Source organism: Hyaena hyaena, unplaced genomic scaffold, assembly GCF_003009895.1.
Source record: "Hyaena hyaena isolate Hyena2069 unplaced genomic scaffold, ASM300989v1 scaffold_6, whole genome shotgun sequence".
Classification (NCBI taxonomy): Eukaryota; Metazoa; Chordata; class Mammalia; order Carnivora; family Hyaenidae; genus Hyaena; species Hyaena hyaena.
Genome location: NW_024080638.1, coordinates 4,443,467 through 4,466,946, shown reverse-complemented (window position 1 = coordinate 4,466,946; position 23,480 = coordinate 4,443,467). Strand labels below are relative to the sequence as shown.

Below are 23,480 nucleotides of genomic sequence, written 5' to 3'. Positions count from 1 at the left end.
CTTTAAACACAATGTGGAGTGACAGCTGTGTTGTGCTTTTGATCATCTGTGTCCCCTCTCTGTTCTCCTTCTCCTTCCTTGGGACACTTCCCTTCTTTCCTATTGACTCCTGGTAAGATCTTGGTTTGGTATTGAGTTTTGTTACATGATTCCTTCCACACAGAAGTCAACCCAAGACTTCCACTAGAGGAAACCGAGTTCTAACTTCTACTCAATCTGTTTATAGGGCCAGTAGAGATGGATACATGCTGAGAAAAAGGATGAGATGTAAAGTTCCTTTACACTCTGTACCCTGCCTGCCTATCAATATTTTAAAATTTAAAAGTGGCCTTTCACACACACTAATAACCAAGAGGAGTCTAAAATTAGTGCTAATGGTTCACAATAGCGAGAGACACTGTAACATCTTTGCAGCAAGGCTCCTGGTACCTTCGGGCTATATAGCAAATGACTTTGGTGGGTTTACAATACATATCATGCAGGGTCACAATTCAGTCTTTGATTTTTTTTTTGTTCAATCTTCTTGAAAGAAAAGGCTGTGGTTCTTAAAATATGATGATAATTTTCATAGCTTGGATTAGGAAAAAAAACTCTAGTCAGGGTTCCCTGCTCATAAATAAATAAATCAAAGGCAGCTTATGTATTGAAGATACAATATTAGCAATTTGATTCTGACAGTGCTGACTCTGTCATACAAACCTTTATAAATGTGACAGTTCCAAAGGGATTCATGTGGCAATACATCCTGCGTACCTACTCTTGCTGGGACCTTGGCCTGACCAATAAAATAGACAAATCTCTGGTAATTCAACCAAGAGGCAAAGGGGAATATTAAATTTAGTCTGTCTGGTATAATATAATAGTTGATTTATTTTTGAAACTCACATTATCACAAGTCACATAATAAAAGCAATAAAAGTAAATAATTGTTTCCATGGAATAAAAAGCCAAGACAATTCGTCAAAGGAAGAATAATGATGGCTCCTGCCTTGTGACATATTATTAATACATATTATATATTTAAAAGCTAGAGGGATTCACTAAGGATGGTATTGGCACAGGGTGGCAGATTCATGGAATTAAAAGAATCTGCAAATGGTAGACTCGAGCATAAGAGAGAAATATGTCCATGATAGAGAAGACATTTAAGTCAGGGAGGGAAAGGATGAATTAATCAATAAATCACGCTGAGTCTTACCATCAGTAAAAAAGGAAGTTATTCCTATCTTATTTCCTATAGAAAAATAAATTCTAGATGGGTTAAAACTACTGAAAGGACGAGAAACATCTCAGGTTAAGTGTTCGAGATGGAGACGTTCTTTGCAAGGACAATATAAAAAGTCAGGTATGACAAAGCGAAAGACTTTAAGATGTGATTTCATAAAAATGGCAAAACTTTGTATGAGCCCATCTACCAAAATCAGCCTATCTACCAAAATCAAAAAAGAGATCAAGGTTAATGTATTTTGGACCTGAATGTTCATATCATTTTATTTTACCCACAAGCTCATGAGGTCTGTCATCAAGGGTGACAGACCTCAATCTATAAAAATATATTGGAGAAAAAGCATAGAAGGATATACCTCTGTGTGAGTTACATCCGGTTGACAAGTACACAGTTGTTACGTTTTTTTCTTTATATTTTCCTCTGCATTAAACTTTTGCCTTTTTCAAAGATCGTACGTGCCTTTCTTTTATAATCAGCAAAAATAATTCAGCTCCTAAAATTGCTTACTGGTCCCATATGTGAGCACTTCTTGGAATTTCTTACATCACAAATACTAGACACCAAATATAGCCAAGATCTTGTAAAAAGAAATCTGAGTTTAATTTGGCGACAACTTCAAAGGAACTGGAGGTTTTTAATCACATGGGTGTAGCAGATATTTCAACATTCCACACTTTGGTCTTTCATTGCATTGTAGAATTTATTTATTGTCCATATATAAAGTAACAATACACCATTCTGTGGCATTACTCACTGCATAGCCCTAAATATGGCAGTTACCAAGAATATTAATCAAATAAGCATCAAAACTATTGTCTTGCATTCTATTTATTTGCCTTGACAAGAGACCAGTAAATCTATCTAAATAATTCATACCTCATTGCATGAGAATAAGTGTCCATAGACTATTTGATAATGAGAATGATGTCTTCATAAATATGAAATCTGGTTCTAATGCTTTTCCATTTAACCTTGTACCCAGCACATATATTATTTTTCTTAGGGAGCATCTTAGATTTTATAAATTAGTGAAATAATTAATTGTTGACATATTTCTTAATATTTTCTACCTTAAGGAACTACTAATAAGCAATAATGTCTCCACATGCTCTAAATTTTCTGGAGTCCATGAAACTATAGTTGTAATAAAGAGACAAGGATTGGCATCTCTCTAGACAAATTATTCAAAATGGAACATTTCACTTGAAGAAAACAGTATCCTAGAGAAGGTTTGGTTTTGGAGAAAGACAAACCCTAGGGTTCAGCCCGGGCTTCCTCACTTACAGTCTCCATGTTCTTGGGCAAATTACTTAGCCTCACAAGTTTGTTTCCTCTCCCATAAGACAGGGAAAGTGATAGTTTGGCCATTAATGAGGGGATGTATTTAAAGGACCAGGCACATATTAGGCACTCAAAAACTCATGACTATTACCAAGGATGGACAAAGGGAGGACAAGGCTCCCATGTTGCCAGGAGAGAGCTGGCTGAGTCTCTACCAAGAGGCTCACAGAGGAACTATAACCTCAGTGAACTTACTACCACCAAGGGGTGAGGCTGCCAAGCTCAAAACTGAATGATCCCCGGGAAGATGATTCACACTATCAAGTTCCGTCAACAGCTAAATGATTTCAAGTAGAACATATTCCTTTCTGGTGCCTGAAGTGATCATATCTCTCAGTCAGGCACCACCAAAATAACTCTCAGTTATTTTGGGACTGATGGGAGAGAGAGGCAGAGTCAGGAGGCAAGTTTCACCTGAGCCAAGGTGAGGCCTGATGACTCTTCTGGCCTTAGCTCAGACCCCGCCTCACCAGAGCAGAGATACTTGGTACCTGCCAGAGCTGGAGTCTGTCTTAAACCACCTTTGGAACCTCTGAGTAGCTGTTGTTTATTTCCCCCCATTGTGCAAGGCTAGAGATCCACCCCCATTCTGCCTACATGGCCTTTCCCCAGGGAGAAAATTGCAACACATTTGTCTCCACTTATTAAATTTCCATCACTTGCAGTCCTTTCTCCCCAGGTTACAGGAAGATTCCCTAGGCGAAAGTGCTGGGTGTTCCCTTAGATAGCCAATCTCATCTACTATGTGAGAATTTTATCAAGATGACCATAAAGAAATATCTGGTTTCCTTGTTTCCAAGTCTCTGAAGGAATCTCACTGCTTCCACATGCAATGCTAAGTCCTTTTTACTGTCATTTCTATTGTTGCATAGATGGAAGGATAGAAAGATGGCTGGCTGGATGGATGGGTGGATGGATGGATACATGGATGGATGGATACTTTGCTGGACATCAGCAATGAATGAGTCCTTGATGTCTTATAAGAAGTATCTGATAAGAAGTAGGGCAAAAAAAAAAAAAAACACCTTGATTTGACATATTTATTGCTTGAGTTTTGATTCAAGGAATGCAAAAGCAAAGAACCACATTGAGCTTAAAAAGGAGAGGGGCTGGGGCGCCTGGGTGGCTTAGTCGGTTAAGCATCCGACTTTCGCTTAGGTCATGATCTCATGGTTCGTGGGTTCGGGCCCCGCATCGGGCTCTGTGCTGACTGTCTGCTCAGAGCCTGGAGCCTATTTCAGAGTCTGTGTCTCCCTCTCTCTCTGACCCTCCCCTGCTCAAGCTGTCTCTCTCTCTCTCCTAGAAATAAATAAAAATATTTTAAAAAAATTTTTTTTAAAAAAGGAGAGGGGCTGTCTGGTCAAAGATACAAAAAAAAAAAAAAATCCACCTGTAACCAAGAATTCACTGAGGTTCTGATACATTTTGGTCTCTTGTAAAGAATGAGTTGACTGTACTGTGAGCCAGAGTCCCAGCTCCATCCAGATTGACCTTGAAAAATCCACTCAGTTCTATTCAGTGTTTTTAAGCCCTCCTCCCTGTAAGAAGAAAATACTAACTTCAGCCCTCAAAGCTTCCTCAGGGATGTTGTAAGGAAAGAGTAATAACATGTGGGATATATTGTAAGCTCCTACAAAGAAAGGTCCATAAATGAATTTACACAATGAGCAAAGAGAAGTGGGCAATATTCTCAGCCTCACACTGTTTTTCTTCCTTTTAAACACATCTCTCTGGTTAAAATTGATAGTAAACTGATAAATATGCTAAGCAGATTTAGGTCATGCTGCTAGTTGAAATCAGCTTGCTGATAATTCTCATCTTGAGGATTCATTTAGCACAACCATAATCTTCTAGAGAAGAGTGGAAAATATAAGCATAAGGACCTGTCTTGTTTAAAAGAATCAAAATTAGCTATACCTGGCCTCACCCTGAAAGTCAGCCCCAACCTTCCCCACCAGCCCCCTGAGCAATGCAAATCTGCACAAGAATGTCACCGCAACTTGAGGTGAAGAGGAGAAGGCTGTCCTAAAAAAAGCCCAGAGCAGTAGAAGGCATGCAGAACCTCCCGGGTGGCCCCTGGAATGTGTTCACAATACTCTGCAAGCCTGCGGAAAGCAGTCCTTGTGGCAGTGACAGAGCTTTCTCGTAGGCTGTAATCAATTATGATGCTTAAGTACCTTATGTTTTAAAGAAAAATAAATAAATAACCCCCGCATCTCTCTTCCTTGGTGCAATGGAGACCCAACCGAGTCAAATCATTGCAATGCCATCTTTTGACCCACTGCTCATTCTAAGAGAACACTTCCAAATTGGTAGAGTAGAAATAAAACAAACGAATCATCTGAAACACACAGCGCTGCTCTTTTATCAGATCACAGTGCTTTTCTCTCCCTTCTCTCCGCATCAAGAAAGAAAATATTAATATGTTTAATCTGTAAAAGAACATGATGTTCAACGTATCCTCGGGAACCTCTGAACACACAAACACACACACACATGCACACACACACATGCACACACACACACACACATACACACACACAGGACCTAATGCACTGAGACGCAGCCCCGGAACACTGCCTCACCCACCATGTGGAAATTCTCATCCAATTTCTAAATATAACCAGAGCATTTCGCATGCACACGCCAGCCCCCAAACCCATCCACACGCACACTATAATCTCATCAGGCTCGCAGAAACTGGAATGCTGTAACAATGCCCTGGGTTTGAGAAATTCACCAGAAAAGCCAAGAGATGGTTTCCTGACTGAATGAAAAAAAGCTCGTGCAGTCAGCGGCAAAGCCTTCACGCCAGGGCAGCCTCTGCCCGGCTCTCCGGAGTGTGATCTGCATGTCTAATAATGGAATAGGTTCATGGGATCAGCCACTTACCTTGGAATGCTGCAGCAGAAGTATCTGTTCGTCAAGCTCTCGTCGCTTGCCTTCTATTTCAGTCTGCCTCTTTCTTTTTTCCTTGAAAATAAAAGAGAGAGAGAGGCTGTAAGAGTAGGTGGGTGTTGGCTCCAGGAATTTTAAGGCCGGAAGCAGCAGCAGCAGCAGCACACATCTGTATAGACACTTCCAGAGACGCTGGGCACACACACGGGGTCACCTGCCCCTCCACCTCCAGCAGCTTTCTCCTAACATGTCTGCTGTGGGCTTGGCGAGTGGGAGAGTCTCCTCAGTGAGCCAGGCTGCAGCAATTTAATCCAGAAGAAAAGGCGGTTTCTACACACTCACACATACACATACACACACACTCGCAGAGTCATGTTCTATGCAGTGTTAATTTGGAGACAAAGAATAAAAATGTCTCAACTGAAAAGACAGAGGTTGTTATAAACTGCAAATATGACAGCATGAAACAGTGGGGGACTGTAGGGTCAGCTTTCTTTTCTGGAAATCATATACACAAATAAGCCAACATAATTTCCAATTTCCTAGGACAAATCACCCCATTGGACACCACAAACCATGCAAATTAGATGGGTGGTCTTCACTGAAACTAGGCTTGGTGGGGGGAGCACTGCATGTGGGTGGGGCTCACTGAGGTTACGGTAAATATGAAATCTGAAGTTGGTCTGCCTGGATCCAACTCCCAGCTCTGCCACTTGCTACCTGTGTGACCTCTTTTACCTCCCTGTGTCCGAGCCTTCTCTCACATCAAGAGGAGATCATAATTTGTACCTAAACCTTATGGTTGGGGTGGGGATGAAATGAGATGATATGTGTAAAGGACTTGGAACAATAGCCTGGCACATAGTAAACACTCAATAAATGCTATTTATTATTATACTTGTTGCCACATGTTTACTTCTAGGTAGTACCGAGAGGCTGGCTTTCAAGGGATATAACTCTCCCGTATTCGGAGCATAAGCTTCCCCCGGGAGTGCACACGTAATACTTTTCTTCTCCCTGCTTCTCAAATGCAGACAATAAACATCATATAAATGTGACTAACTTAAGAATAAAAAGGCTTGGCTTTAATGATAGCTTACTTGCTCCCTGTTTTGTTTCCAAAGTGCACACTGGGAAGGTTTGCTGACACATTTACTGCACTGGCTTATTTCCCTTTACTCTCATATGCAGGGGAAACGTGCTAGACAGACATAGTGGCATTCTACAATATGACAGCCAATTCCTGGAGGGGACAATAACGTGGAAGGCTGGCTGTTGGGCTCTGTGTTCGCAGAAGCCTTCATTTTCCGCAGTTGCTATGTATCTGGGGTGGTGGCTGCATCATGGCTGTTCAAGTCAACAGAGCAATAATTTGTGCTATGACTGTATTCTTCTGTGCAAGGCACAGACTTTTAAGAAATGTTAGCTTATCATCTCAAACCACGAGGAGACACGATATCCAAGTCAGGGACACAAACTTCCTGCCAAAGTAAGGCTCAAGAATATTTGAGGAACTTACCGTTTACCAAAGAACCCTGATCAGTGGTGCGTGATTGATGCTGCTTAATCTCAGAGTGTGTGTAAGTATGTATGATATATGACAGTCGATGGGGAAGTGGGGCCTCATGAGAAGAGCACACTTACCCGGTATCTCAGAGGTACCACGTGGTAAAGCAAGGACCTTCAGAACCAGCCACTATCTCTATATCCCAGGATTCCTCAAGGAATTCCTGTGCTGTATCATCTATTCCCACTGGCGATCAAGGTATACAGTTGTCCAAATGGAAATCCAGAACCATAGTGGTCATGGCCACAAGATGCTGATGACACAATCCTTCCATAAATGTGAACTGAGTGCTATGTGTTCATTATAGACTGAATGTCGTGTCCTTCCCGCAAAGTCATATGTTGGAACCTAATCCCCAAAGTGATGGTATGAGGAGGTAGGGACCTTTTGGAGGTGACTAGGTCATGGAGTGGAACCCTCATGAATGGGATTAGCGTCCTTAGATGAAAAACCCCAGAGAGCTCTTTTGTGAGCACACAGTGAAAAGATAATTGTCTACGAACCAGGAAGCAGGCCCTCACCAGACACTGAATTTGCCAGTGCCTTGATCTTGGACTTCCCAGTCTCCAGAGCTATGAGACACAAATTCCTAATGGGCATAAGGCACCCTGACTATGGTACAGTATGCTGAAACCCGATTGGACTAAGCCAGTGTTCTAATTACACATTTGGTCATTTGCAAACCTAGGCTTTTCCACCTCTGTGCCTTTGTTCACACAGAAAATCCTCACTCTTGAGTTCCCCACTGTTGTATTCATGAACTATACCTTGAATAGAGCAAATACTACCAGATGGTACAGGCAGTGAACCTTTATATGTTCAAGAAGGAGACTTATAGGTGGTCACTGTGAAGAGATATGATCATGAAAGATGCAGGTTTTAAGTTAGTTCATGAAGAATGGGGAGGTATTAGGTAGATATAAATGGGCAGCACGTTCCAGGCAAAGGGAATTGTGTGAACAAGAATAGAAATATACTGCATATTCCAGGGACAATGAGGAGGGAAATCTAACTGAAGTGTAGGGCTTGCTCTTTGGAATAGAGGTGAATGATTCAAAAGATTGGCTAGGAGTAGACCATCGAGGGCCTTGAATGCCAGGCCAAGAAGTTTGAACTTCATTCTATAATGTAATATTGTAGGGTTCTAAGCAGTCATAATTTGCTGACCTCTGGATGAAAAAAAAATCATGAAAGACCTTAGGAGGGTGGTATATTCACCCTGAAGTGTGGTGGGTGGGGATGAGTAAACTTAACAAGCCCACCCTAGCTTAGAGCTGTTCCAATCTGAATGAGAAAAAAATGACAAATACAAGAACCGAAACTGACGAGACTCAGAACTAATAGCATCTTGGGGGAGTGGGGGTAGGCAAAGCAGTGTCTTCGCTTTCAACCACGTAGACCAAAGCAAGCCGGCATGGGAACGGGCAATAGTTGGAAAGCAATACTTTCCCATTTGTGCTGTATTCATATATTCCTTAAGGAAACCCTTTATTGGGTTGAAGCTCAACACCAAACAGTTGTGAATATATGCAACCAGGCACCAGCATCAACACATCTGTGTTCTGTCTGCTGAAGACTTAGGCTTGGCCCCATCACAAGGACCCTTGGTACATCCGTGGCCATTACAGGATCCTTTGATTAGTTGAATCCCCTTCCACGGTGATAGGGCTAGGTCTTGAAGTCACTCCTAACCCCAACAAAAGAGGTAAGGTGTGCAGCCAGCCTCTGTACAGAATTAGTTACAAGTCAAAGTCTGGCAAGTACAAGGAGGGCACCTTGGGTTCCTGGCACTTGCCACCTGCTTGGACTCCGGAGGTCTGAGCTGTACTCCTCGCCCACTAGCCTACTGCTTCCCAGACTTCTCCTTCCCTTTATCAAGGCCGAACCACCAACTCTTGGGCCGTCTTCTCACTCCAGACATTTAGACTACATGATTCCCTTTAGTTTCGTCAACAATACAACCTGTGTGTTGATAACTCTCTTCTGAGCTCCAAATTCCCATACCCAACTGCCAACTGTTCATATCCAGTCCCTCAAACTTAGTGCTTGATGGCATCATCTCAGCCATCCTTCCTCCCCTAGCCTCACATCTGTTCTTTCTGTATTCTTCATCTCAGCAAATGACATCACTCGAGTCAGAAACTGCAGTTATCCTTGATACTTCACTTTCTTAGAAGACCAACTCCTGTTGATTCTGCTTATCATTTTCCATATAATATCTTTTTGCTTCCCTACTACAACCTTTATTACTACCTTAATACTTCCTCCTTTATCTCCCCACCTGCATATGTAGAATATTCTACATTAGTATCTTTAGTACTCTATAGCACTTAACTGTTACACCCAATTTCCATCTGGATTGCTACAGGGATATGCTCACTAGCCTCCCTGACTCTGAGTCATGACTCTGAGAAAGTCCCCCTCTGCATTGCTTACAGAGTGATACTCTAAAATGGAAGTCTATCTCCATCCCTTGCTTAAAATCCCAGAATGCCTCCCATTGCCTGCAGTGCAAATAGTAAGTTTTCCCTCACTGCTTCATCTGGAAAAAAAATATTTCTCTTTGACAATACGGTTTCAATATCAATGAAGACAGAGTGCCCATCTGCCCAGTCTTCTTTCCTTTGGAGAAGCCACCCACTCTCACTGTAAATGGAGCTGGTGGGTATGGCTAATCATATTACCTTATCTCATTGCAATAGCGAGTGGTCCAAGGGCTGGCCAAATGACCCAAGCAGGACCAATAAGGAACACTTCTAGGGAGAGACACATGAATACTGGGGGAGAAAAGCTCTTTTTCTACTAAGGTTAAGCTGGGATGATGTACACCCGAGTGGCAATTTTCCCAAGCCACATGAAAGAAATGCATCCATGTTGGCGAAAGGTCAAACATGTAGAGAGAAGCACAGCTGATAGACAGAGAAAGAAGGATCATAATGAGACTTTTCGGGTCCCAGGTCTAGTTATGCACAAAGCCAGAGCCACCTCTGGGCTTCCTAAATTATGTGCACTAATACGTCTCCATTTTGCTTAAGCTAATTTGAATTGTGCTTCTGTCACTTGCAACTCAGAGTAGTGACAAATACAGAAGCCTTTTCTACTTCCTCCAAATAAAACCCATCACCCCCTCCTTCCCTGCTCCCTTTATATGCTGGGAGTCCTTGAGCACTTTAGCACTTACACATTTAACCTTTTACACATCTGCCCCCTTTACCAAACTATGTGCTCTTTGAGGACAAAAATCTTGGCTGAGGGATCTCCAAAGCCCAGAGCACCCCATGATGAAGGCACATAATGAGATACTTGCTCCCCTCTGATCATGTTCTGTTTGTACAAATCCCTCACTCAAATGCATTATGAATTTGCTCTCATGATTTCAATGGCAGTAAAATGTATCATTGAAAACACATTAGCAACCAGTCAACAGAACCAGGAGTGTCTTTCTGTTGGAGACATTATCCCATGTCGAATAGACCATTATTGCCATGCATATAAAAAAGGAGTTGAAAAAGCTAACTCTGGGCAAGAACCATGGAAAGCCCATTCTGGGGAGAAAAGCTAGGGTACGTGGAAATTCCAGGGAAAGCATAATGAACTGACAGTAGCAAACCATTCAGGGGGAATGTGCCTCAAGAGACATCTGGAATGAAGTGATCTCAAGCCATTAGGAAGGTTTCCAGATCCCTCTACTATCTGGGAGGCCTAGCAAGTCCCTTTCATTGTCTTTCTGTAAATTATATATTTTCCTGGCAAGTATTTTCTGGAAGCATTGCAGCATTATGAAACTGCAGACTCTTTGTACAGTAAGGAGCACCCGTGGAATGGAGCACATTCTGCTCAAAGGTGGCTAATAAGCATAACGAGACGTCATCCGGAAGCCTATGTCCATGCTTGTGCAGCTAGAGACAGACTCCCTCTTCTCTCCTCTGCCTGTGCTGCAAGCCAGCCGTTGGGAAATGCAAGCTGGTGGGTGGGAAAGGAGTCCCAGATGAGTCTGAGAAACAGTGAGAGAGGGGAAGAGGGTGGGCAGGGAAGGCGGTAAGAAACAGAGAGACGAAGTTTCCTTTCCTTTGCTGAGGCCCACATTGACTTGGGCTGATACTTAGAGCCCCAGGGAGCATCTGCCGGAAGGAACCAGAAGACCTACTTACTCAGAGCACTGTTGCCTTCAAGATATGCCAGGATTTAGAAAAAGATTCTAGCAAGGGAAAAAAAAGATACTATATTAAAATTTAAATGTAGCTATCTTTCCACCAGCTATTGCTAGGTAAAGAGAATGTTGCTTTGACGCCTCCCATTGTGAGTGAAAGGGAACTGGGCACCCCCTCCTCTGAGCCCACACAGGGTTTTCAGTGACTTTGGCCCAGCTGGTTCATAGGCTTTGTGGTGCAGAATCAGAGAAAGGGGCAGAGTGCTGAACTCCAGACCCAGACTGTTTTAAGTAGCTTGCACTCGGAAGGGGAACAGGGGATATAGGCTAATGGGGGGGAAATCCTAAGATTGAGAAAAGGAGAGAAGAAGTGAAGAAAAAAGAACTCAAAGGGCCTGAAGTTCATCTGTTTATAAAGAAAAGGGGCTGACATGTTAAGACCAGAAGATCAGGAGGAAAGAATCCTGAGATATTTTATTGTGGCTTATAAAATGACCCTCTTTGATGCACTCCCAAAGATTCCAGTAAGGATACTGGACTTTTCCTTCCAGACTATGCTTCCCTGCTCAAACAAAATCACCAGGATGCCAGTTTTTATATGGGTTACACTAAGTAGTAAAGTAACTGTGAGAATTAAATTATGGAAAATCAACTTGCAAATGGGGGCCCTATGAGCTTTTTCTATTAAGGAATCAGACTGTCATCCCGGTCATGGTTGAATTATAATTACCTGTTTAATGCTGCTGCAGAGCCGGTGCTATTTATATATCTGAGGAAGGAAAAGCAGGTCGGTCTGAAAACTGAGAACCTGAGTGATTACATATAAAACAATCAAGGAAGTACTTGCTCGGTTTGTCCAACCACCTGTCCAGCTAACATGAATGCTGACTTTGCTCAGTGGACACATCCCTACTAGAGATCAGCTATCTGATCTCAGTGCCACCAGATATTAGAACTCTCTCTCCTGGCTTTGACTTGAAGGTCACTAATCATGATTCTGATTATATATTCAGACTTCCCAAGTAAGGTAGATGCAGAGCTAATACTTGTTAAGCTTCCTGCACTGCCCATCGGCTGTAAAATGAATAACATGGCACTTGGATTTAGGTAGATGAGTGAAAACTGAGCTGTTATGTGGTGTTCTGATTCCACAAAACTAAGGAGCAGACTGTGGAGTCAGCTCAAAACCTTGGTCAAAAGGGCAAGTAAAGAACATTTCCTATAATCACACCATTTTGCCCAGCCATGCACCCATTTAACCCACAATATCAGCGTGTGAAATAGAGAATTCTACAGCTCCATTTCATTTCCATTGCTTAGTTTGGACCAGCATTTCCATTTAGGTAATTATCTTTTATTCCTCTGATTATTTGGCCTTGAACTTGCCTTCTGTTGGTAACAGAGGGAATTGCCTGTTTTGTTTGCCTTTTTACAGAATTTAAAGGAAAAAATTTTAAGTAGGAAGGAAGCCATGGATTAGTTCAAACTTCGCTATGGCATTTTGAAAGGATACTTTAACACCTCAAATCTGAAGAAACATTATATAGAGTTTAGATGCAAAACTGCTATTAATTACACTGAACAGTTAACACAGCTAGCCTATTACTGCCAAGCCCAATGCACAACACAGGGAAGTTTTAGTTTAAAGTCTTTTGTAGATACTTTATAGTCCATATGGATTTTATCTTAAGTCTATTTTTAAGGCCTGCCCCCAGTGTTACTCTTTAAATAATTATTTATCCATATAGCTATATTTTTGCTTTAATGGTCATAACATCAAATTCTTTTCTAGCTGTGCGCCCCCTTAGTGTCCTTTCTGGGATTCAAAAAGAAGGGTGGTCTGACACAGCTCTAATGAGAAAGCAAGACCTGTTTTACATTATCATATAATAAACCCACTGTGAAGAAAAGAATTGAGGACTTTTATACAGATGCAACAGTAGAAAACTCTGAGAAAGTCCCAAATGCCAGGAATTACATAATTAAATTCACCCACAGAATGTAATCTCCATATCATCACTCTCAAAGTATGGTGTTATTTCTACCGCAAAGCTATGTGAGCACTGAGCTAGGAGTCAGGAGACTCAGCTTTGGGTGCAGGTTCGACCCCTAACCCCTGAGTGACTTAGAGGAGTCTACTGTTTCTAGGCTTTCAATTCCCCACAGGTGAAATGAGCAGGTTGGACCAGCTTCATTGTAAGCTTCCTCCATCTCTATGGAGAACAACGGCTTCACTTTCAGATGGTCACATGCCCTTTCTCACCTATAAAGTCTTGCTAGCAAACACTTAAGCAGTGCTCGCTATGTGCCAGGCACTGTTCTGATTGACATACACTAACACTTTTAACCTTCACAACAACTCACTGCATTGGTACAATCATGATCTGCACTGTACAGAGGAGAAAACAGAGGTACAGGGAGATAAAGAGAGGAGGTCACATGCTTAGAAAGTGTCAAATGGAATGCAAACCCGGAATGAAACAAGTAAACATAACTGTCTTAAGGTGCCATGTGAAGTACAATAAAAAATGAAACCAAACCCATCTTCTGATGCAGGAATTCCATAGATAAAGGTGCTTCCTTTGCACCTGGTATGAAGTTTTTGGCTTGGGCTTTTGCCTAGGCAACTGCAATCTACTCATGGAACCAACATTCAGCTCTGAGAATAATGACGGTGGTGGTAGTAAAAATAATAACGACAACAACAGCAATAATAATAATGGTAACTAAGTTTGCAGACTACTTGCTATGTACCAGGCACTGTCCTAAGGACCCCTTCAGGTTTTCATTTAATCCTCAGAACACTTTCAAGTAGGAACCTTTACTATCCTCCATTTTATGGATAACAGTCAAAGGTGAGCATAAGTGAATAAACATGTCCAAGGTCATGGGCTAGGAAGTGGCCAAGCAGAGGCTGAGACCCAGACAGTCTGACTCCTGAGCACTTTATCATGAACGGAGATGTGTTTTGGTTACTGATGTTTGCTTAGCTCTGAGAGAGCTCCACACAAGACACATGAAATACACTACGTCACCACTTTCACGTACATGTGCCAAAAACTTCCAGAACAAATGAGATGTTGAGAATGCAAAACATCCTGATGTCAAATCTTCCCACGCTACCCCCACCCCCAAACCGGAGGCCTTTTATAAAATCTGTGAGCATTTCCCAATTTCAAACAGAAATAGGCTGAAGCTGGATTAGAATCATTAGCAATTCCTGGTGAACCAGAATATTCATTTACTGCAATTCCTGCAGGAAACACTTCCAGGGAATTGAATGATTTCATAAGGAGAGCAAATGCAAAATATGTCTCTCCCATTTGAACTTTTCATCGGAGGGGGACAGTTGCAAAATGAGGCAGCAGCTGGGAAAGCTCTCAATTTATCATGTCGGGCTCATGAGTGGAGAATCCCTCTAAATCTAGGGCGTCTAGGTACTAGAATATATCTCTCTAAAATTAGATGTCAGGACGGGGAAGGGGCATCCACTAAATGACAGTCCTATCTTGGGAAGACGTGCAAGGCCTGCAGGAAGTGAGTGGACATTGCACGGACCTCACGAGAAGCAGTTTTCCCACTGGCCGCTTGCGGATCTCAGAGCACCAGCCCAGGGAACAGCAGTGGGGCTGGGATGCACCTGAACAGAGCTGTGGTTGTCAGAAATACGAGACAAAATAGTGTTCACAAAAATAGAACGTGACCAAGATGTGGGACATTCTGACAACAAAGGAATGCGAGCTCCCAGAAAGGAGCGTCATATTCTAAACAGAGATGTGCAAACATTTTCTGACTCCTGTCAATCACGTTTTTGTTTCTTTTTTTAAATTTCTACTTATTTATTTTGAGAGAGATAGAGACAGCACAAGCAGGGGAGGTACAGAGAGAGAAGCAGAGAGAGAATCCCAAGCAGGCTCCACACTATCAGCACAGAGCCCGATGTGGGGCTTGAAACTCACAAACAGTGAGATCATGACCTGAGCCAAAATCAAGAGTTGGACACTTAACCAACTGAGCCACCCAGGTGCCCTTTTATTGTTTCTTTAGATCTCAGTATCTGGTGACCATCTACCTCATCTATATCTACTTAGATCTATCAGAGATACATAAAGAAGGAAATATAAGCAGCCCAGATAAATATAGCATTTAAAAATGTAATATAAAACAAACTAGTAAATGTACATGAGGAGAACATTCAAACAACGCACAGAGAAGTAAAATGAATAGCCGGGTTTCCCTCCACTCCACCCTCATCAATTTAATCCCTTAGGTTTTCTATGTATCCAACCAGAGGGAAAATAACACACAAGTATATCAGCCTATTACCCATAGAGATCTTTTAATCTTTACATAAAAGGAATTATAACACACATGCTCTGCCTTTCAGCTTTCTTTTTTCTTAGTGATGTATCTTCGGGATTTTCCTATATCGGCACATGGGGTGATTCTTCGTAACTGCTGCTTAGATGTACTTTATTTTACTGGTCAGCTGCTGCTAAATTGTTTAAGGGGTTCCCAGAGTTTTATCTGCTGTTGTAAAAAGAATTGTACTGAATCCTTTTCTATATACATCTTAGATGTATTTGTGTGGCTATATCCATAGGGTAAATTTCTAGTGGTAACACTGCTAAGTCAAAGGGTTTGAGCATTTAACACTTTAAGAGGGCCAAATTTCCCTTCCCAAAACATTTTCTCTGTATTTTAAATGACATAAATCTGAGCGGAAAATAAGACTCAAGCAGCTAATAAGGGTTTTGACAGTTTTCTCCTTTATTAGCCTCATCCTTAGTGATCCAGGGGGAGTTTAAATGAAAGAAAAAATCTACCACTTTGTTAATAAATTGCAAGCTGTTCTTAAAACACAGTTGTGTGATCTATCTTTAGCATAGACTATTATTCTGTGTTTTCAGGTTTAAAGGGACACTTTTCAGGTTTAAAAAAGTGATGATTTTCTACTTTATGAACAGAAGTCTATCATGACTCCACTGATTTCCTAGGAGGAATCAGATTTGTGCCCCTCTCCCTTGCACTGCTAATGTCAGAATTATGACCAAGCTGTGACCACTTATCTATCATGGGGGAGGGTTTATTTCTTCCGCTGTGACTGCTGTCCTCCAAGGTTTAAAAGTACAAAATTTCCATCCACCAAAGTAAAAGTAATTTCTAGATGGAGTGAGGCAACGTAAAAAATAAAAACATGAGAAAATACAGTGATTATCTGATTTTAGGAGGGGAAAGGAGTTTAAAAACACAAAGCATAGAAAGGAACCATGAAGTATAAAACTTTATTATATAACTTCATCACATAAAACTTAAAAATGTGGTTTTTATAGTACCAACTAACATACAACTCAAAGGCAAGTGCCAATCTGGGATAAAATATTTGTGATATATATGTCAAAGGGCTAAGACCTTTAGTAAATAAAGGCCCATATAAATCAAAACTATATGATTTGTAAATAAAGATATGAGCACAGAAATACAGGAAAAAAAAAAATGTACGGGATATGTTTGACATTATTAGTAACCAGAGAAATGCAAATTAAGCCCTGAGGTGCAATTTTCCACCTATGAAATGTACTCTCCTCCTTCCTACCCACCCACAATATATTTTAAAATATATGTTTTCTGTGTTGGAGAGGGTGTAAGGAAAAAGACCCTCTCTTTAATCTCTGTCAGAATTACAAATAAGAATGGTCTTTCTGGAAGGCCATTTCAAAAGTATTGATTGACTTTATCATAAAGAATTTATGCAGAGAAAATTATCTTTGATGTGCTCAAAGATTTTTATAAAGTATATTCAACCCAGAGCCACATGCAGCACCAAAAAAAAAAATCAAACAGCAAGTGATTAAATAAGATGGCATCTTATAAACCATCCCAAGACTCACTTCCCTTTTCACTTGGGATAAAGTCAAAGCAAGCCCATCCCTGATGCATTGCCTGCCTCTTTCCTGCTCTCCTGTACCTCATCTTGTCTCTCTTTCTCCTCACTTCCCACTCCGGCCACACTGGCTTTAACCAGATTGGCCATGGGAGAGGCACAGAGGACAGGCAGGTGGGTGGGGATCTATGTTAAGTCTGCCATAGAATAAAATGTACTTAGCTCTCCTCTGACATTATCCTTCATGTGTATCTCTCCCTGCGGAACCCTCCAGAGTTATGGCTACAGTTTGGGACAAGATTCAAGATTTCTGGCTGTTAATGCCATGTAAGTACTGCCCTGATCTCATTCTTTCTAACATCTGGCTTCTAGTCTCATCTAGTTCTGAACATGCACAAGCCAGCTGGATGCCTCCACATCTTGACCTTACCTCTCCCCACAGTATGCAACCCTAGATGACCATTAAGATTACCTGAAGAACACTGAAAAGTACCGAGCCCAGGCCCCACCTCCTGAGAGCTGTGTCTTATTGGTCCGGGTACTGGAGGAAGTGAAGGTAGCTTAAATGTTAGCTAAGGTGGAAAGTCACTGCTGGCCATGTGGCAATCCCATGGTTGGGCTGATAAGCACTTCCTTCTGCTCAAGCTGGTTCGAGCTTTCTCTTCATTGGTTCCAAAGAAGCTATTTGGTTAAATTTTGTTAGAGGACTCAGCACTGGGTCAATCACTCACCTATTTTTGCAGTGAAGTCCTTACTTTTTTTACTCTTCAGAATCTGGGTTTCAGCCACGGGGCCGATGGGGTTTTTGATGTAAGGGCTGTAGAGCTGTACTGACCCCGTGTCTCTCAAGAGTCAACACTGCTTCTTTGTAGTATTTATCATCCTCACCACTTGCTGTCTGAGTTCTCTTCCCCTTCTGTGAGACTCCTAGAATTGGTTTACATTACTCTTTCCCACCCCAGAACATGGATGATAAACCAAGTCAGACGAGGTCGGGTGGGGTTGAATATAGAGCCACAGAAAATACCTCAAATGCAGGTCAAACTGAATCGGGCTTTGATCAAAAGTAAGCAAGTTTGTGCTTTGAAATTTTATGGAAATGCCTCAATGCTACACTAAATTTCAAAATTGAGAAAGACCAGACTTAGGAAAAAGATCATCCCTGAGAATGGATTCTTCTATGCAGCCTCCACCAAAATCAGCCAGTGAATGTTGAGAAAAGGCGATAAAGGCGAGGTGAGTAGGTCCTCCCCCAGCTTTGAGTAGCAAGCAATAGATCCCATGTGTACCTCCAAAGCCTCATGGGCTTCCCTATTTGGTCTCCTCAGGGGGCTGAAGACAACCTGAGGCCAGGAGAGGGAATCCGTATTCTTTGAGGGCCCCTGAGATCCACGGGTCTCTCTGAGCTAACTCAGCCTCCCTAGGGGTTCCCTATACATAATGAGCACTTCTCCTTTGTTCCGGCACTTTCCGTGATCTTAGGTTTAGTTCAGGCACATTCCTGATCAAGGGGAAGACTGAAGAACCCAGGCTGATGTTTGATAAAGGTCTAACTGAATGAAAAGCATAATAGTACAAGAATAGGAAATCCCAAACTTGGTAAATTGCATCCTACTCCTCTATGCTTTTTTGACATGTGAAAGCCAACTAACTTACCACCACCACCATCAACAACAAAAAAGGCTATCCAAGAAACAAACAATATTATATTAAGTGACATCACATAGTAATTTCTTGACAGAGAAGGTATCTCTCTGCAAGTCCCCAGCTAGATACTTTATGTTTAGGCTCATTTTGAGAAGTCTGCCTTCTGAAGAGTTGTTAACTAACACCACTCTGGGATCTTGGGGCTCCAGGATGTGCACTTGATCTTTGGAAGATTCCCGCCTTCAAACAAGGGGCTGAAAGTGCCATAGTTAATAGTCAGATATTGAGCATTGCATTTTTAGGAAATAAAAGACTTTGTGAAATCTCTGAGTGGTCTCTCTATCTCCCATCCCACTCTCCCTCTCTATAAGGAGTCCATGTTGCATCCTGTCCTATAACCTCTATCTTCTAGTGCAGGGGTTGGCCAACTTACTCTGTAAAAAGCCACATAGTAAATATCTTCGGCTTTCCAGTCTCTGCCACAACTCCTCAGCTCTACCCTTGTAGCACAAAAGCAGCTACAGACAATTCATAACCAAATGGATGTGGGTGTGCTCCATTTGGCCCGCAGGCTGGAGTTTTCGGACCGGGCCACACCACGTCAAGAACTGACTACCACCCCTGAGCTCCGCTATTGACACAAGCACTAGGAGACCGCAGTCTGGGCAACAAGCTGTGGGTGTGTGTGGAAAGCGCTGGTGCTGCTGGGTGGCCATATGTTGATCATTCACAGGAAAAGGAAAAATATCACATCTCACGAGTTTTGCATTGGTATACTCCTTACTTCTAGAGGAAAGGAGTGAGGGAGGGAAGATGAAGGGAGGGGATTCTCATGGAGTGCTCCGGGGATTCTCATGGAGTGCTCCATACACGTGCAACTATCAGATGTTATTTTGAGTCTCACAACACCAAGAAGAAGACTGCATTGTCCGTTCTTTGCAGAGGAGGGAACTAAGGCTCAATGGGTAGAGTGCTCAGAACACAGAAGGAAGGAGGAGGCATGGCACTCTTCTGAGGTCTATCTGTTTGGAGCCCTCACTGTGTTTTCCTCAAAGCCAAGGCTTTAGTACTATGGGTAGTTGGGGCTGGTGCCTTCTCCCTTCTTCTTTTCCTTTTTTTTTTTTTTTTTTTTTTAATGTTGACTGATTGATTGAATGAGAGACAGTGGGGAAGGGGCAGAGAGAGAAGGAGAGAGAATCCCAAGCAGGCTCTGCGCTAACAGAGTGGAGTCTGATGTGGGGCTCAATCCCTTGAATCATGAGATGATGACCTGAGCCAAAATCAAGAGTTAGGTGCTTCACCAACTGAGCCACCCAGGAACCCTGCTTCTCCTTTCTAACACCTGCATCCTACATCACAAAGCTTGGCCAGGACTGGCAGGGGGCAGGGCAAGGGGGTGGTGTGCGACTTAGGCAAGAAAGAACCACGATGGCCAGACACTTGTCATATGATTCTGAACCCTGGCCAAGGTGGCTGGGGGGCTTTTTAGAATGATCTGTATGTATGGCCGCCTTGACACCAATCTGCCCCTTACTTTGCTGCCTCTAGAGGCCGGTCCCTATTACTGCAGGCCTCAATCTGGGTGCCTTGAATTTTCAGGCTGCTGCCTGAGCCTGGGGACAAGGTCCCCCCACCCTGAAGACCTCCTCTGCTGCTTTAGCCTGCCAGCTTCTGTGCAGGGCCTCAGAGAGCTAGGGGAGGGAGTGGTCCCACTGTCCAATCAAGGCTGCCACTTCTCCCTCTTGCCTCCTCCTCATTCTTCAGATCTCAACTCCAAAGTCAGCACCCTGATCCATCCAAGCCAGGCTGGTCCTTCTGATTGTCCTGCACTATATTCTCAAAGCCTAGAATGGTGTCTGGCACACGGCAGACGATAAATAAATGAGCGAGCAAGCGAGCGTACAAACACCTGGCAAGCTCCATTTCCAGCAAGGACGCTGCGCCTACTGGGCTCTCAGCACACAGTATTTCTGCCTCATCATGGAAAGCATTCAGAGGAGTGGGGTTTCTTCCTCCCCACCCCCCAGAGCTCCGTGGTAAGAGTCACCCAGGAAAGCCTGAACACCCATTTCCTCAGCTCACCGGGGGCCTCTAGCAATTACACTGAGCAGCAGTACCAAATGAATACAGTCTAACCCAGAAACCCTGAAAATCCCTGAATCTGGTTAATTGAGCAATTTTTAGCAAGTCAAGCACTTTTTATGGCTGCCTCACAGCCATCTGGGGAAGTGACTGCTCTCGCCTAAATTGCGAACTGTCTTCATTCCAGCCCTACACTGCTGCCCGGGAGACAGCCATTAGTTGAATGACAATCAAAATATTCTCGGAGCATCAACACAACACAGGTTAAGAAACAAAGCACAAGTCTTTGGCCAGAGGCTCGTAGGCTTGCCTTTTAGATCAGAACTGCCAGGGGCCCTTTGCTTCCTTTTGGGGGTTGGATGAAAAGATAAAGCAAAAGAATCCTCAAATGCACTTGCTAAAGGCTGCTGCAAATGGACCTACCTGAGAAGAGTATTTAACATATGAATTGGTCAGGGGCCCCTGGGTGGCTCAGTCGGTGAAGCATCTAACTCTTTATTTCGGCTCAGGTCATGATCTCATGGCTCATGAGATCGAGCCCCACATCTTGGGGTTCTTTCTCTCTGCCCCTCCTCTCTCTTTCTCTCTCAAAATAAATAAACATTTTTTTAAAGATATAAATTGGTCATTTTGTGCCCTCCATCTTTATGACTAGCTTCCCGATGTCTTCCTACCAGCACTCACACCCCTTCCTGACACTGACACGGGGGAGGGGGGGGGGGGACAAGACTACCACCCATGATGTAGGGTTTCTGCAGAAAAGGTGAGGTGTGACAGGGCAGCAACAAGGAATATCATGTGTGAGTCTTGCAGGTTTCCCTTCAGCCCCTTGTAACTGCCAGAGCAGCGGGGGGTGGCGGGAGGGCCCTATTGCTTGAATCTCGCAGCCTGCAGGGAGAGGATGGTGTGCAGGAAGGTGCAGGGTGGGTTTCAAAAGCTTAGCAAGCACACAACCATCCACGTGCACATGTGCAGGCCTGTGTGTCCACAAATAGACACACATGAACTTGGCATTTCCATTGTTTAAATCCACTTTCAGCTTGGGGATAATTTTAGGTTCATAAAAATGTTGCAGAGATACTGCTGAGGTCAACATACAACCTTTACCTACCCGGCTTCCCATAATGCCAATATCTTGCGTCACACAGTGCTGTTGTCAAAACTAAGTTAACAAGGTGCTCGCTTCGGCAGCACATATACACAAAAGAGCCAAAAACAAAAACCTAAGTTAACATGAATATGGAGCTGTTAACCGGACTACAGACTCTTGGCATTTTACCATGTTTTTAAACTAATGTCCTCTCAGGATGGGGGAGAAGAAGGGGAAAAATAGTTGGGGAGAGGGAGGGAGGCAAACCATGAGAGACTCCTGAATGCTGAGAACAAACTGAGAGCTGATGGGGACGGGGGAGAGGGGAAGGGGGGTGATGGGCATGGAGGAGGGCACTTGTGGAGATGAGCACTGGGTGTTATATGGAAACCAACTTGACAATAAACTATGAAAGAAAAAGTAAATAAATAAACTAATGTCCTCTCTCTCCACCTCAGAATCTGATTCAAGATACCACAATGCATTTAGGCCATTAATTGAAGACATAGGATGCTAATGTCCCCTCCAGTCCTAAGAAAACAGGCTTTGTAAACAGAGAAAATGATGCTCAGGCCAATGAGACACTGAGACCCTCACTTCCACTTTCAGTTTACTTTCCTTTAGTAAAATTACTGAACCTCTGAGTCTCAGCTTGCTAATGCTTAAAATGGAGCTAGTAGCAAAGCCTAATGATGGGATTCTTGTGAAAGTTAAATCACTCTGCAAGAGTGCTTAGCTGAAGGCGAGGCATACTCCCCACCTGGCAAGTAAGAGCTACTGCAATCTGGCCTTAATAATGGGAAGAAAAACTGCATCCCAAGTTCAGATTTACCAATAGATGAATGGTCCAGCGCTAGTTTGAAGAGTGGACCCCAAAATCTGAAAAAAAGTGTAGTTTTTGTGTATGACCAACCAAAAGATTGGGTGGGGTTGCTGGGGCCAAGAATTACAGATCTGAATCTTAGCTTGTCTCCTTGGCTGTGTCTGGTGGTCAATTGCCAGAGCTAGGACATCTGTACAGTGGTGACAGAAGAGGGTCACTCGTAGGCAGCCAGCTGGCCTCGCCCTGGTTCAGCACAAGCAGCTGGGATGGGGCCGGGCCTAGGGGAGTGCAACTGGTAGCTTTAGATGCACCTTGGTCCAGAAGTCACACCGACCTTTCCTTCCATCAGTGAGGCCCCCTTCGCACTACAGGCTCCAGTCCAGGGTAACAGAGAATGGAAGTTAACATTTGTTGAATGTGTCCTGCGTGGCAGGCCCTGCACATATATTATTACACACAGTGGTCTTCAACTTTTTCACACACCTTTTTCTATAAGAGTATTTTCAGTACATACCCTCTGCATACACATAAATAATAAATAAACTTAATATATGTGTACCACCGAACTAACGTGTCCATTATAGAATAGGCACAAAATGGGCATTTAAATGGATAACCTGTAGAAGAAATAAGCAATATCAATGAACAACTAATGGAACTATTAGTGAAAGTAGACAGAAATCTTTACTTCAAAGAGAAGTAGGGTAGAGATGCTAAATATCCTCTGATATGTTGCACAGTCCCACACAATGAATAACTGTCCTGCCCTC

At 42.9% G+C, this 23,480-nt stretch overlaps 1 protein-coding gene across 2 annotated transcripts in view; it reads right to left on the bottom strand.

Moving 5' to 3' along the window:
• Positions 1 to 23,480, bottom strand: part of LOC120236933 (paralemmin-2) — a 137,242-nt gene that overhangs the window by 64,921 nt on the left and 48,841 nt on the right. For both annotated transcript variants that reach the window (XM_039240023.1, XM_039240033.1), the window contains exon 2: positions 5,462 to 5,542. In XM_039240023.1, coding sequence (XP_039095954.1) covers positions 5,462 to 5,542 — 81 coding nt within the window. The remainder of the gene's footprint in view (positions 1 to 5,461; positions 5,543 to 23,480) is intronic.